General features: G+C 35.2%; 1 protein-coding gene across 4 annotated transcripts in view; it reads left to right on the plus strand.

The window, feature by feature from the left end:
• Positions 1-17,128, plus strand: part of LOC134680402 (uncharacterized) — a 227,523-nt gene that overhangs the window by 133,569 nt on the left and 76,826 nt on the right. For all 4 annotated transcript variants that reach the window (XM_063539531.1, XM_063539534.1, XM_063539533.1 and 1 more), the window contains exon 3: positions 10,340-10,497. In XM_063539531.1, coding sequence (XP_063395601.1) covers positions 10,340-10,497 — 158 coding nt within the window. The remainder of the gene's footprint in view (positions 1-10,339; positions 10,498-17,128) is intronic.

Below are 17,128 nucleotides of genomic sequence, written 5' to 3' on the forward strand. Positions count from 1 at the left end.
TTTCGAAAACACTCACGTACTTTTTTAGGCTGAAAAATATTATCATTTATTGGTTTCTGGGTAGTTTATTTAATTTGTTAATTTTTTATTGCATATTGCACGCCTCAATAAAAAATATACAGATATCCAGTATTTGAAACTATAGGTTGATAACTAGCGACTCTTGTTAAAAAATGATTTATTTTGTCTTAATATAGCTACTAACGTTTCTGTATTGTTGCACTCATATCATCATAGTATACAAGTATATCCGGATACAAATCTAAATAGGTACGAATAAGTACACTTCATTGATATTCATGTTTCTCCAAGGATCATTTATTATCCCTTTCAACGCGAACGTTTCCTGTCTTCGCACAATGAACGTTCTTGCATCTCATTTTTTTGTTTTCTAATAACTTCAACTTGATCTTGACTTCTAATTTTTGACCCCATCACTTACTTCAAAGTCACTTGACTAACTGCATACCTTAGAGCGTTCAACTGTTCTAACTTGTTTAAATGCTTTTTCTTCGCCATCATCAATCAATCTTCTTCATTTGTTGACAACGACACGGGTAACGTCTGAACGATAATTAATCCTCTAATAGACAAAGATTCAAAAGCCAAGATCTTTCCAAGCATTAACACAGTATCTGTAAATGTATCTAGTAATACTTCCAAGACAAGTTTACTTTTTTGATACATTGATTACTCAACAACCTTGTTTCATTTCTAGTTTTCCGATCATTATAGATTCGTCCAATAAAGGCAAAGCTGGTTATAATCTTATATGCTACTAAACGACAGAAATGAACCGGTCTTCATGTGTAATTGAACATTTTTTTTCATGTTTTCTCTGACTGTTTTTGTACAGTTGTTTATTATCCGCATCATTAGCATGATTTATTTATTAATAACTTAATTATATAACGTTATTAATAACTTTTCTCTTCATTTTATTAGTTTTATCACGCTTGGCAGTAAACTTTACTTAGGTAATCAATAACGTAATTTTATCTTCCCTCATATGCCCGTTACGATAAGTCATAATTCCTATCCTATTGATTCATCAAAGAGCTACATATGTCACACTTGTACTATTGAATTGGACACACGTTAACTTCACGCATTAAAAACTCATTAGTATCCTTTTGTCTTTGTATTAAAGGTCAATTTTCAATGGACACCTGTCTGAAGACAGATGTCAAGCGACACCTGTTAGTGACATGCGTGGACCGCTTTAAGCTCATTGTTACGATTTGAAAGAGACAGTGTCGCAAGTAACGTCCGTAAGTAGTTGTATAGTATTAGGAGACGTACGTAACTCTTTTTTTACTTTTTTGTATAGATTGACTAAAAGAAAAACTTTCCAGATACTGCCTGTTGTCTACCTCAACTTTAACTAGGACAACAAGAAAGTAAATTTTCATTCAATAGTCGAAAGAGGGTTATCATATTTACTTCTCTTGTAAAAGCCTTAATTCTCTCTAAATATTATGAATTTGCATGTACAGTCACCTGCAATAATATGTTACTCTTCAAAGGCTGTAAAAATACGTTTCTGTAAAATATGTTACTCTTCGAAGGCTGTAAAAATACATTGACAAGCTGTTATCGCTCTACAGTTATTTGTAGACGATCTTATGATCGTGTCAGATATTTTTGCAGAATTCGTTGTGTAACATATTATTGCAGGTGACTGTACTAGTATTTATAATTTTGCCAAAATGATTTGGACGCGGGAGTACTCTTAAGTAAAATAATGATCAATCTAATTTGCCAAATTAATAAAAGTGTGGTCTACCAATTCTCAAAGTAATTTTGTACCTATTAAGGTTAAGCGTGATCGTGTCTGAAGCTTTTGCAAGTGAATTTGTGTAAGTGTTAACGTGTCGACATGTTAAAAGAGGCTACTTAGCAAAGTAGCAATGATCTGCAATTATATTTCCTATTTCAGATCTTGAGTTTCCAGTTAATTCTAATAATAACGATATTGGTCAATATTTAATAGCAGTCGCAGAAGCCGACTTACTATTAAAAGCAGGTATTTGCCTGATTCTAGACTCTCAAAGGTCAAAGCTTCTTGGAATAGGTCGGCTCGTAAAATTTGTGTGGCGCTTAGAATGGATGGTTAAAGGTCGAATTCTAGCTTAATTTGGCTCTGTCAAAACTATAAATTATTTGTTTTTTTCGGCCTTTAGAGTAGGTATGCGGATCTCTTAATCTTCCATAAAATACCGACACTATAATTATATACTTTGGTATCGTTTGGGAACGGATGAGATATTTGTAGAAAAAATATGTTTAGACTTTTTATAACTTTTTCACTGATAATGTTCACTTGCCGGTATGCTTAAAATCTCATAATCGGTTAGGCTATTATTAAGTTTTTGTATGTTTTTTATTGTTTATATGTTTATTTATTTATTTCACATGATATCTTTTAAAACCAATACATTAATGATCACTTGATTAGAGATAATAATTTGTCATACGATGATATTTAGTTATTTAAAATTATCAATAAATCACACAATGTAGCGTTGCTCTACTTCATAAATGTATAATCCAAAGGCTATTGAAGGATGACCAAGGTAATTCTACTTCTCAGCTACGCAAGTAGAAGTAAAGTAGAACTGGTCATTTGCAAAAACATGTTTTATTCATAGGAATGTTGTTTTCTCTTAATTATGTCGCTCAATGTCAATTTAGAATTGATGTAGACCTGTGATCTACAATGTGTTTTTTCAAACAGGTTGTAATGCAAAATAAAAACTTGTAATAAATGTAATAAAATAACTAGGATCATTTATTGTAATCGTCTTGGGAAATTTCCTTCAAATATTATAAAGATAAAGACACGAAATGGTATTTAAAGTTGATTTTTCACAAGTTAACTAAACATTCTACGTGCACTGTGAGATATCACTTGCACAATACACTCCACATGTACATATTTATTAAAAGCTATTATGTTAAAAGAACCAGTACAAATTTTTAAATTGCCTAAACCATTTTGCTTAAACCAATAACATTCACCGCGGAGTACCGCAAGGTCGTATAACATGTCCGCACTTGTTCCTTCTATTTAAACAATGTGTTTCATCAGCTACTGTTGTAACTGCTATCATTAATAGTCGTACGAGTATATCATAACAATGTGTAGCTCGGCAGGCCAGGAATGTAGATCGCGGAAACGAATTCAAATGACCCTGCAAGGTTACTGTTACTGGCATTCCCTTATGTATAACAGCTTGTCTTACTGTTTAATTATCAAAGTCTACATACTTTGTTGCGTTTATATGTATTAATATTTCTACGCATTTTTTTTCTATAATACCTATGACATTTGTGCTTTCTGTGTTTTTATAAACACGTGCATTCCACTATCGCCTTGTCTATGTATTGTAAGGATCCTGGCCGAATTTTTTGTATTTTTTTTGCTGTATACGGCACAAGCGCGGTTTAAATCCACAATTTTTTGACTACCACATTTTATTAACCCATTTACAGTTAATAAATATATTGTATCATGATTTGACCTGTTATATTGGAGGAGGCCTGTGCCCAGCAGTGGGACGTGTATAGGCTGAATTATTATTATATATTATATTATTTATATTTTATTCTTAACCATTTAACAATTATTAAAAATATTCATAGAGTATATTAAATAGATAGAAATTTGATATTTAGATATTTAAACCTTACCTACAAACGTTAACATACTGAAGATGCTAGATTTGGCACGTCTTAATGCTTCGCTCGCAAATTAGAATGGATAGACCTTGCGAAAATGTGCATTAAATTTGCACAATAAAATGAGTGATTACTACAAAACAGTAACTGACGTTATTATTCTCTACGCGTTATGGTTTATTATAGTAACATAGAAATGATTTATTGAGTTGAAAAATGCCTAAATGTTTTATTAGGAAATTGTATTATTTTCCTTCCTAAAGTTGAACTAAAAAGTATAAGTTTGGCCAAAAGGACCTATGGAGATAAGACAAAAAATTACGAAAAAGTCCCATGACATGTTAACCTTAATAATATCTATATCCGCTGCTATATAGAGCAGTAAAATCTCATTTTTTTAAGATTTCAAAAATTTCGGTTAGAATCCTTATAAAAACGTAGACAAGAGGTTAAAAGTTAAGACTAGACCTTTTTACTAAGATTATTTAAAGCCATTGAAGAAAAGTTATTTACAAATATCGGTCGCATAATCAAAGAAAATAAACAACTCGAACAAACCGTGTCTAAACTTGTAGAATTCCAAATGTTCTATTTTCTTAACCTAACAGCTCTTGAACTTTCCGATATGTTTATCGTGACCACGGACTTGCATCGTAGGTACATAAACAGCATCAGCATTGCTTGCGCTCACTTCGCTAATGCATTTGACACGATCATGTATTACATGCACTAGGCGATTCGAACTTACAAATTGAATTTATTTTGATCTAGTTTTGATATTATATCATACTATCATGCGTTAAAAATTAGTGTAGGGATAGCCGCTCACAGTCACGAATCGATAACAGATTGTAAAGCTTCTAATAATGTCGATTAAATATATTAAAAACGGGTCACGTATTTTAAGTAAAAAAAAAACTTTAAATGCGTGAGTGACCCGTTTTTTACCCGACTACGGCAACGCAAAGGGAGGGTTATGATTTTGACCGGTATGTATGTGGGTATGAATGTGTTCATTTGTTCCCTCATAATAATATATTTAATATATCTGTGTCTTACGGAAGTTTTGTTATTAAAATTCTAATAATGTCTCCTGCAAACTCGATTGAAACAAACATTTGAACAAACATCTGAGTCAATTATTAGCTTGAATAATTGGGCAATGGAATTCGAGCGTAGACCGCAAATGTTAATTTGTCGTTTGAGTCTAGAATGCTTGGGACTTGTAGAATAACGGCTTTTTGTAACAAATACCCGTTATTTATAAATTTCTTCAAGTGTTTATTCATATATTTATTTATTTTCAATATATTTTAAGGAATTAATAGTACCACGCGGTTTTTAATGCAGCATTTACATCAGAGCTGTGCAGTTGACGTCAAAGATATCTTTACATTTTTCGCCTTATTACAAAGGAGTAAGGTGCAAAAGTGTAAACGTATATTTGACCTCGATTGTACGAGGATGCGTAGCGAGGGATGTTAATTTTTATAAACCAATAGAACATCGTCCACTAGATCTGCGCTAAGCGACTATAGGTAAGTGTAGTATCCCTGAATATGCTTTTGATCTGTATCCATCCATTCAAACAATCCGAATTGAAATCTCTATATCAATAATGCCGGCAATGATATTAATATTGAATTTGAAATTAAACTAGAACTATTATCACTGAATGCTTCAGACAGTTACTAGGTTTAATTTGCTCCCGTTATTATCAAGTAACTGAGTGGGTTTGCAATCAGAACCACTTTATTTCGCTCGCGCTCGAAATTCATCGAATAAGGTAATCGAGGTGTGGTCAGCCTTCGGTTGCGACACGCTTTATGCCTTTGACACTCTAGTGCTAAAATAAATATAAGAAAAGCAAGAGGTGAGAAAAGAAGCAAATTGTGTTAACTAGTAAAACTGTACACAAATTATGCATCAGCTGGCATACTAGTAAGTAGAGCTGTCATTGATATAAAAATATATTTGTCACCCTCTTACTAAGGGCCCGGTACAGACGGACTGCAACTCGACTGCAACTTGTATGGGAACTGCACGCCAACTGTCCGTCTGTATAGGCCATTGCATTTAAGTCCTTATATGTATAACTAATGTACCTAAGCGATTATACAAAGGATGAACTATGAAAATGCAACCAATATATGTATAACATAAATCTTAGTTTATTTTTTTACAAAATATGAATAGTTATTCTAAGAGATACTTCGACTATTTTAATGACGAAGCCTGTTGCGGATATCAACATAGGTATGTTTGGGACGAACCATGATGCTGATTTGCATTTGTAGCCACCGGACGAAGCCCTATTTTTAACGCTAAAATATAAAACAATTTCATAATTTTTAAAATGTATGTGAATGTTAAATACAAAGTTTTAGAAGAACATTTGAAAGAATAGTAATAAATTCTACACTATTAATGAAAAATGAACATTTTGTGACAATCAATCAACACAAGTTAAAAGAAAGTAAAAAAGAACTTTCTAACAAACTGGCATAAACACGACAGAACGCCTCTAAATGACCACAATATACTGCTTTGGAGACCATAAATCAGTCCTGTGATCAAGCATGACTGACCATAGAGTATATTACAACTCCTCATATTCAACCTCTTCAACTCCCTCTCCCGCTCATTCTAATTTCAACTTCAAGTTGTACTAGATAAGGTTGATGTTACTACTAGTAAATGTATACAGGTTAGAGGTTTGGAAAGTAATCGTTTTGCGAATAAATACGGTGCTGCCACACTAACGAACCTATTCAACAATACCATCGACAATATAAAGCTAGATTACATGAGGCTATGAATTGGATATTAGTGCACCTAATGTTGCCAACACTATGATGGAATTGCAAATTGATGCATGTATAGCATGACTTGCATTAGAAATGCATTGAGAGAAATGATTAATTGACATGGTTTGTTAGGAGGTTTTGTCGTATGTTATAATAATGTCAAAACAGTGACAAAACAGATTATATTTCATGGAATTATAGGTATGTATTAACTTACATCGTCCCATAGTATAAGTTTTGCTTAGGTTGCATATGCAAGGTTGTCCCATTTCTCAAATAAAACATGGTCAAAAATGTTTATAACGGTCAGTATAACTAGATAACAAATTAGGTACTTCTCCGTATTTATACAAATATTAATTACACATCTATTAGTTATCCTACTATGAAAACAAAAGACAAATATTTATGTAATAATTAATTTTGTTGAAGTCTGTCCATGTTAAAATCTTGAAATAAATATGTACAGTCGACGTCAAAGATATGTTTACATATTTGTACCTTACTCCTTTGTAATAAGGCGAAAAGTGTAAACATATCTTTGACGTCGACTGTACATACATACCGAATATTTAATACTGTTTTAAGGTTAAATTGTCAAAGTACTAGTAGATATATATTTTTGAGGTAACACCACAGAATAACTAATAGTACTACCGGTAACACTCAAACAAAGCATTGGGTATGAATAAATGCAATAACGTATCATGTTAACTGTAAGCGATAATTTACAAAAATCCGAAACTTAACAACTTCTGACACCCATTACAGTATTTTAAGTAATTCCATTACATAAAACCAAGTAAATCACTTTCCGTTTTCATTGAAACTTGTCCCCGACTTTCACTCTTTACTTAATTACGTAAAACGGTCCATTTTTAACGCTATGTCTTGAACCAGACGAAACTTTATAAAAGTTGAATGAAATTGAAAGTTAAATTCACTATCAATGGCGCGGAGGCGGAAAGCAAAATGATTGCCATAACTGTGAAGAGTAGGGTTACCACGGCAAAAAGAAGTAACTACGTATTGTAGTCAAGCTATGTCATTACACGGTTGAACTAATATTAGTTTAACACTAACAGACATAATAACTTTCGTTGATACTTTGTAATAAAGGTGACTTGACTCAAAATAAATCGTAAACATTTAAATTATGCAATATACGAGTATAAATTCAATTTTGAAAGATTCGCCGTTAGTTTCTTATATCGGGAGCTCGAAAATAATGCAGAAGGTAATCACGGTCCATATCCCGGTCGATATACTTAAGTCTAGTGATTATACCTATCATATTATTCAGTTTTGCATCTTTGATGACAGAGTGACTTCGTAACAATCGTAACATAAAAATCTTAATTGGTCGGCCGTGATACTCAATGGATTGGTAAAATAAGTAAATAGTAAAATATTTAAAGGATGTATATCAGTATATCACCCTTTTAAATTTTTTTTGACATGGCATATGGTAACCCTAACACCACGTGCGCTAGAACATTACAAAACTTTTTGCCCCAAAGTAACGGTCTGCTGAAAACCAGCTTTTTAGTAGCGCTACTTATTGTTACACACATGCAAAAACGTTTACACAGGCCAGTACCCCCTCAAATTACTATCTTGGGAAACTTTATCAAAATAAACCCAGTGTCTTAGCTGCTAAAGTCCTAATTCTTTTGCAGTGAAGACGTTGCATATACGTGTAGTTTTTGTTTTTGGTACGTAATTGTACCACTTTCGAATAATTTCGCATGGTTTTTGCAGCCTTGGTTACAACTTTATTGGTGGAATTGTTAGGCCAAATGTTATACAACTATGATTATTGCAGATTTAATAAGCGAGCCTATTGTGGTTGCTTTATTGTGATTTTATCACGTGATAAACGCAGCGGTAGACTGTCTTACGATTAGGATTTAGGTATTATGGGTGTATTAAAAAAAAGTACTTTGAATTAGATTTGAACCTAGGCACAGCCACCTAAGTAGACAGGTCGCTGCGCTAACTGAGTCAGTGCAAGACTTTCAAACGTTCTTTTTGGAATTAAAATAGTCTAAAAAGCCTTTTAACTAAGATTTGTGCATCCGGCGAAAATGTTACGACTGACGCAATAAGACTTTTTTTGTCTGTGATGTCATAGATCCAATGAACCGATTTGTGTAGTTTTCCATTAAAAGCTGGTCTATCTATTAGGCATCTTTAATTGTTTTTATAAGTCTTTGTACCAAAATCATAAAAGATTAGATTAGATATATTGCGCGTAACTACTTATAAAGTGTATTCCTCTCTTTCAATTTAGCATGCCTTAAACTAACCACATGCCTAAAATAGACATAAACCTAAAGACTTACATTACAGCACTAGTGTAGCAAACTACACCTAACTTTTCTTAAGAAATCTAATCAAGACCAAGCAAACACACACGCAAGCTATTACTAGAGCGGAACGTAAGTACGCTTGCGCGAGCTGCGATGTCATCTCGTTACGACATTGCTATTATAACTATAACGCCTTATCTACTACTGACTTTATTCAACTTAAGTCGTTCTTGAATAAAAACTTGGTAACTATATTTATTACCTACAATAAGGTCGCAAGTGCACACGTGATTTTATTGGTCATAATACCGACTTTATTCGACTTAAGTCGTTCTTGTACAAAAACTTGATAGCTACATTTATTAGAATAAAAAAGTCGTAAATAGACATGCGACCTTTTTGCGCTTAATACTTTTTTGTGATAGTCGCTTGGATTAATATCTTAAACTGTAACACCTTGCAAGGTCGGGTAAAAATTTTTGCTGGAATGTTGCTCTTACTTTTTCTTTAAGGTTGAGGCTTTTTGTTGATTTGGTTTGTTTAATAATAGATTGCGGAATGGACTTTGAACCGTTATCACTGTCAATTTCTAATCGGTTTTGATTTCGCCAACAATAGATTAGCAAGAATTTACAGATACAGTTTTCAGATATATTATTGTGTTAGAAGGCAACTCTTAACGGAAATGAACTTTTCGGCTTGGGCTAGTAGGCTTATGAAAACACCTGAGCGGCTACCGCGAAAACCGAAATTCGCAAATTGCGGGATCTTTCTCTTTTACTCCAATGAAGGCGTAATTAGAGTGACAGAGAAAGATGCCCGCAATTTGCGAACTTCGATTTTTGCGGTTATAGCCCTGATATTAGCTCGGCTTACACTCATAAGTAAGTGAATTGGTAAAGGGAGTTTTAGCTCCGCTAAGGCTGTTTTTCCACTCATGCGGAGATGAGCGGAGATGAGACAAGACGTGCGGAACTCAACCGATAGTTGTAATCCACACCTCTTTTCCGCTGAGCTTGATTACAAGTTTCCACTTGTGATTGCCTTTCCAGGCACTCTTAGGCAGGTTCAAGTCCTCATCGAGACAAAAACTTTTTTCATCATCATCATCATCATCTCAGCCATAAGACGTCCACTGACGTGAACATAGGCCTCCCCCTTGGACCTCCATACGTGCCGGTTGGAAGCGACTCGCATACAGCGTCTTCCAGCGACCTTAACAAGGTCGTCTGTCCACCTTGTGGGTGGACGTCCTACGCTGCGCTTGCTAGTCTGTGGTCTCCACTCGAGCACTTTTCGACCCCATCGGCCATCTTCTCTGCGTGCAATCTGGCCTGCCCATTGCCACTTCAGCTTGCTAATCCGGTGGGCTATGTCGGTGACTTTAGTTTGTCTACGAATCTCCTCATTTCTGATTCGATTACGCAGAGAAACTCCGAGCGTAGCCCTCTCCATAGCTCGTTGAGCGACTTTGAGTTTTGAGATGAGGCCAAAACTTTTTTAATGTACGTCTAATTGTCTTTTTTTCTTTGTCCCCAGGAACACATACAGGAAGTGCTAGACAAATGGACCCAGATCGACGACGAGATCTGGGCGAAGGTGATAGTGTTCGAGCGCAACCGGCGCGTGGCCAAGGCGTATGCGCGTGCGCCGGTGCTGACCATCAACGGGTCGGACGACGGCTTCGATGGGATGAGGTTAGTACTCTTTCATAATACACAAGGACTTAACACATTCACTGCCCCCGACGCACATGTGCGTTCACCGTCATACGAGTTTGTTCCTAGGCTACGCCCCCTGGCAGTGAATGCGTATATGGTGAGTTTAGATCTGTAAATGCAGCGAGTGCGGTGGTAGATGTAGACGGACCTTAAGGTCAGTTGCAGCGTTGGGAATAGGTACTCGTGCTTAACCCAATTGTCCATGTCCATGAGAAAATTCCCTTAGGTTAGAGATATAATAAAATACTAAACCTTTTTGTTGCACACCTACAAGTTACAACCAAAATACTATGGACCAGAGATATAGGAAACCTATTTTGTGGTACTTCTGACTTTACTCCTTTACTCTTGTGACTGCTGTGACATAATATTAGTCGAGCAGAAAAAAAAACAACATTTTAAGACTTAACTAGATTTCACTATTCTGATGATGCATATATTCGTCGGCGGCGATTGTGGGTACTTTTAAGTCCTAATGAATAGAATAGAATAGAATAGAAATACATTTATTTATGACAAACAAACACAGATGACAAAAACATGTTGACAAATATACAATGTATAACATTTAGTGAAAAATGCCATAAAAGGGTCACAACTCAGCATGTTGCTGGCAAAGCCAGCGCTGTTCTTCCGTTGTAACCCAGGCGTACGCCGTTCGACGACGAACCGTAATGACCGTCTTTGTATTCTAGCTAAAGCCATTTCTGTCGCTAAATTCTAATTATCCACAAACACCACACCTATTGACATGATGAATACCGTTATTACCAAAGAAGGCTAGGACCCTGGGCTAAACAAAGGAGATTTCTCCAAAACTGTAACAAAACATTAGGTAAGTATTACGAAACGCCTTAGGCTAGCTTTAGAACTGATACAGTTTAAAACTACTTAGTATTGAATTGCAAAATGAACTATATACGGTGTATATTACTCTCGTTATTCATGAAGGGCGTATGTGTCAATGCGACTTTAACACATACGACTTTGTTCAACTAAAAGTAGAATAAGTTAATAGGCTAATCTGGCACGTGGCTTTAGTTGCCCTACTTTTCTTATCTCATTGTGTCTTTAGTTAATTTATAACAATATATAGTCATAGTGTAGTGTGTAGTTATAGTGTGTGTAGTTTATAGTTTATTTTTTATCTGTGTAAGAATGTCCTATAATATTTATATTTATATTTATATTTATTTATTTATTTATAACGGGTTAACAGCTGGTTATTAATTGTGGTCTAAATAATTGCGTTTATTGCGAATTCGATTGTTTTGTAATTAATTTTTCGCTACGGTTCATTTGTTTCATTGTCATTGTGGGTAGGTTTGGAACATTGTAGGTTGCTAAATTGGTGTTTTAATTTCATTTGTCTTTTTGGTAGGGTTTTTTGGGTCACTATTTGTTTGTAATTACGACATTACTTTAACTACAGTAATATGGGCACGCGAAGAATGTTTCCTCTTTATAACGAATTGTTCTATAAACAGGCAGATACTTTACCCTGTACCTGATTCGCTAAATTATTTCTTTTACCAATGAATCAGCAACTCTCAAACAATTCTTTGCTACTAGTGAGTAGAGACCATAACCGCATCTTGCTGTTTTTTTTTCTTGTGAACTTCAAAAGACTGTTTAAGTACAAAAATTGTACCTGCATAATACAGACTCATTGAATAAAGGGAGGTTCTAGTATCAAACACAAAACAATTTTATTGCTTCTTGGATTCAGGAGTTCTTGATCAGTATTGTAGGTTCGAGTTCATAAACATCTTAACATGTCAACGTTCCAAAAATATATTTACACGTCCTTATTGTTAGTGTCTTAGAGGCGTCCTAAGTTCTATAAAAGATCGTAAAAGAACGATCTAACTAATCTTAAATTTAATCCATAACCACGTGTTCTTCATAATCCCAGTACCTTGCATACCGCTCTATTTAATTATTTCGCAACGTTTCTAATTGTCATTGTGCAACTCACGAACCATTTGCCAGCATTGCCTGCCCCAGTCGTAGTCACGTTGTCGTGATTTGATAAAGTTATCGGCAATATCATATTATTGGTTGATTTGGTTCGAGTACAGTCGCCATCAGATATATCGGAGCGGCCAAGGTTCTCACAAATATCTGAAGACGCCTCTATTGTCGAGGCGTTAGAGTGCGTGTTCAGATATTGTGAACACCTTGGCCGCTCCGATATATTTGATGGCGACTGTACAAAATGGCGTTCGTGAGGATGATCGTCGTGTTAGTATGGTGCAGCTGTCAACGTTAATTTAGAACTTATTAGTTTAAGAGCATCTACTGAGTTAATATCGGGCAATTTGGGTCGATGCTTTTAAAGTGCACCTAATTGTGTCGACACAATTCTTGGTCAAGTTATTGAAAAATCTTTGGTTGTTTTGTTTTAATTCTGTATCAACATTCTTCATATTCCTCGTTAATATTAACAATAAGCGTAAAAATAATGCTTTTTAGATTTGGTAAGTTATGTACAGAGATCTGGTGCTCTGAAATAGGTAGTGGCATTGTAGAGGTGCAATGTTGTAGGTTCTCTTCTGGGTCTTTTATATTGTTTTAATTATACTTTTTCTTTAATTCGTCTTCACTTTACTTTGATAACTTTGTTTCCAATATGTTACTTCCTTTCTGTGTTTTTCCATGGTCTTATTATTTTTCTTTATAATTTCATTGTCTTTGTGGTCTTCAAATCTTGACTAATTGCTTAACGAATACATATCAACATTTTCAATGTTAGTGTTGGAGTGAATTGTGCGACTCGGGCGCAGCCAGGCGTGCGACTCGCAAGGTCGCCCGTCAGTTTCACCTGTTCATAAGATTAAGAGAGAGCGATTAAATAGGCTGGGTTAGATTACTGATGTGTTACACAGTTTTTGTAGGTCTAGGGGGTGTAAAAATATGGGAAAATACATTCTTATGGTGTTGCTGAGCAATTTCTAAAAGACTGCTTGTCTGCTTCCATTTAGTTTGATATTAAGCTGAACAAAACGGATGAAACGGATAATTGAGGAAGGAGGTCTTTTCCTAGCAGTAGGACACCATCTGACATGTCCAAAACCATTTTTCTTATACTACTACATACTATTGTTAATCCCTCAGTTCGCTCGCTAATATCAGCCATCCTCAATTTGTGGTTTGCACTAGACTTCCAGTAGTACATATACAAATATACATAACGCCTATAGTGAGTAGGTACGCTCAACTGCCACCTCAGAGGGTTTACCGCGAACACCAAAGTTGGCAAATTGCAGACATCTTTCTCTTTTACCCCAATAAGGCATAATCAGAGTGACAGAGAGCGCGCAATTTGCGAACTTCGGTTTTCGCAGTAGGCATTCTGAGCCCAGCATCGAGTTAGACTTTTGCTCCTCTACTTCTCACGGTATTTTATCTACACAACTCTTTTACACTCCATTTGAGACATACAGTCAGCAGCAGAAGTTGCGAATCGGGCGAGGTGTTCAAAATTACCTTGACACGCTCTTATTCTCTTAACAATAAAGTCGCTTCAAGATCATTTTGAACACCTGGCCCGCTTAGCAACTTTGGATGCTGGCTGTAGTACATAAGACCTACGACAGCCCAGGGCTATAACCGCGAAAATCGAAGTTCTCAAATTGCGGGCATTTTCCTCTGTTACTCTTATTAAGTACGCCTTCATTGGAGTAAAAGAGAAAGATCATCGCAATTTGCGAAAATCGGTTTTCGCGGTAGCCTCTCAGCTTTCCGTAGTCTCACAACACAACAATATACTTACGCGTGTGATAATTACGATCACAATGATCGTGCATACGGTGAAAGTCTTACGAGGATGAGCTGCCAAAGTGCGCAACAATTAGGCAAGCGTGCGTGCGAATCGATAACTGTTCGATTATGCATCGATTGCTTAAGGAATCGATATTTTTAGGGTTCCGTACCCAAAGGGTAAAACGGGACCCTATTACTAAGACTTCGCTGTCCGTCCGTCCGTCCGTCCGTCTGTCACCAGGCTGTATCTCACGAACCGTGATAGCTAGACAGTTGAAATTTTCACAGATGATGTATTTCTGTTGCCGCTATAACAACAAATACTAAAAACAGAATAAAATAAAGATTTAAATGGGGCTCCCATACAACAAACGTGATTTTTGACCAAAGTTAAGCAACGTCGGGAGGGGTCAGTACTTGGATGGGTGACCGTTTTGTTTTTTGTTTTTTTTTGTTTTTGTTTTTTTTTTTCATTATGGTACGGAACCCTTCGTGCGCGAGTCCGACTCGCACTTGCCCGGTTTTTTAATTTATACGTGATCTTAGGTATTGGGCTATAAGTGTTAAGGTGCGTCAGGTAAAATTGAAACTTCCTCTCGAATTCGATTCAAATACAGAAAATTAATATTTTTCTGATATAATTATTCTTATGAAATTTTTATAAATTTAGTATTTTTTTATGAAATGAAGAATGATATTTTTAAATTAAAATCTCTCAAGAAGTTTTCGTCATCTCAGCTGAAAGACGTCCACTGCTGGTCACAGACCTCCCCAAGGATCTACACAACGAACGCTTTCGCTGTGGAGATATTTGAGGATTCGCTGCCCTCAATCAACCAACGGTTTCCCGCGACTTTAACCAGATTGTCGGTCCAAAAACTTTTACTTTTCCAATATTCATTTTAGGCTTTTCTTGGTTATAGCTGTGGTTTTTAGCGTAATTACTTGTAATAATTCTTAATTGTAATTTAGAAAGTGATATTATTTGTCAGATTTTTTTATGTTGGTAAAATTTTATGAAAGAAAGTTAAAATACATTTATTTTTTCTACAAAAAAATGCGCTACAGACAACTTACGCAAGATACAAGAATTTAATTATGTTATTAAGTTACGTGCGTAGATCTCACGACTTTTATATCAACTGTCAAGTTATCTGCTTGCATCGATCACGTCTCTTTGGTGCGGGTTATACAATTGTTTCACAATTATCAAGATCTGGTGCACCGTGTGGTTTTCACTAGGTGTGACCTCAAGGTCAGTTATGTCATTTCCTAACTTGTCTATTTGATCTTGAACCTTGATTATATTTTAAGTTACCTGTAGGGTAATTCGCCAGTAACTGGCCGCCCTAAACTAAATATAATATTTTAGTATAAGGCGGCTAGTTATTGAAAGCTACACTCTAAAAAATGAAGACCAACTAAGAGCAGTTTTCTCTTAGTTGACGTTAAGTTAATTACAACAATAACGATCTTATATAACTCAAAGAAAGCTGATTACTTAAAACAACAAGTGTATCTGTGATTGATTGATCTATTATTAACTTGTTGGCATAATTATGTAACGTAGGTTAATTCAATCCTTAACAATTTAATTAAAACAGATAAATATGTTAATAGTTATGAACATTTTAAAAGTTTATTTGATTATTTTGTCTTTGTTGATTTACATAAGATTTGCTAGTTGAATCAACTAAACATATAATATTTAGAACAACGAAGATAAAACACTCAATCCCATTATGATCAAGTTATTGTATTGATTACGAAACTAATATTCCATTCTACTAAGAATTATTTGTTAAATCGATTTTCTTAATAATTAAATTAAATAATCGGTTAATCCGATCAATCAAGAGATAAGTAGGGGGATCGCCTGTACACCCGCTCTCCGCCCCGCCTGCGCCCCTCTCGTGGCGCGTGCGACCGAGCAGTCAGTCTCTGTAGCACGCAGTTGCGTTAAGCTGATTTAATTACTTATTCCTCTGGAAAAACCTGGTGTGTACAAAGTTGATTGCAGTTGTGGTAGTTCGTACAGTGGGCATACCAAACGCACTATTGCCCGCAGGGTCAAGAACAACGACGCTCGCAAGTCAGCTATTGCTCAGTGTCACCTTGAGTCGGGTATAAGTCACTGGATCGAGCTGCATAGTCCCAAGGTCATTTCGACAGCACGCCACTATGTACCAAGATTGGTAAGAGAAGCCTTAATTCACAAACACAACAATTTTAATCGTGAAAATGGGTTTTTAAACTGTCAAATGTGTGGAATCTTGTGATTTGTTTGACTAAAAAACAACCAGTGTCATCCGAATCAAAATCGCGTAGTGACACTGTGAGTGTAGTGTGCTTGGATAGACCAACAAGTGTGAACGTGATTAGGCCAACGAGTGTTAACCCCTCGTATGCTTAGACACGGATCCGTGCGTGTGAATTTAAATGCAAAACGTTTACTTTCAAAATGATTAAATGAATAAATAACATCTTATTATAATATTTTTTTGTTTTATTAATTTACCCCCTTTTTATAAAACTTTACGGGCTTGATTTAGTTTAATTATGTTTTATCCCTTTCTTTGTTGTTATATTTTATTCACTACTTATTCGTATAAATTTTATAAATTAAAACGAATAAGTAGTGACCACCAGCATTATTCAGCACGGCGCGTATAAAAACTAGAGATCTGAAAGAAATGTTTTAGTAAATGCGACAAAGTAAGTCATAGTACAATTGAACAAGAATGGTATTGTACTAAACAAGCTTCATAGTTGAAATGATTAAACAATTAAAATTCAAATTGAACAATATCTTAGTTCAGGCTAATTCTTCATGTTAACATTG

The sequence above is a fragment of the Cydia fagiglandana genome, chromosome 3, assembly GCF_963556715.1.
Source record: "Cydia fagiglandana chromosome 3, ilCydFagi1.1, whole genome shotgun sequence".
Lineage (NCBI taxonomy): Eukaryota > Metazoa > Arthropoda > Insecta > Lepidoptera > Tortricidae > Cydia > Cydia fagiglandana.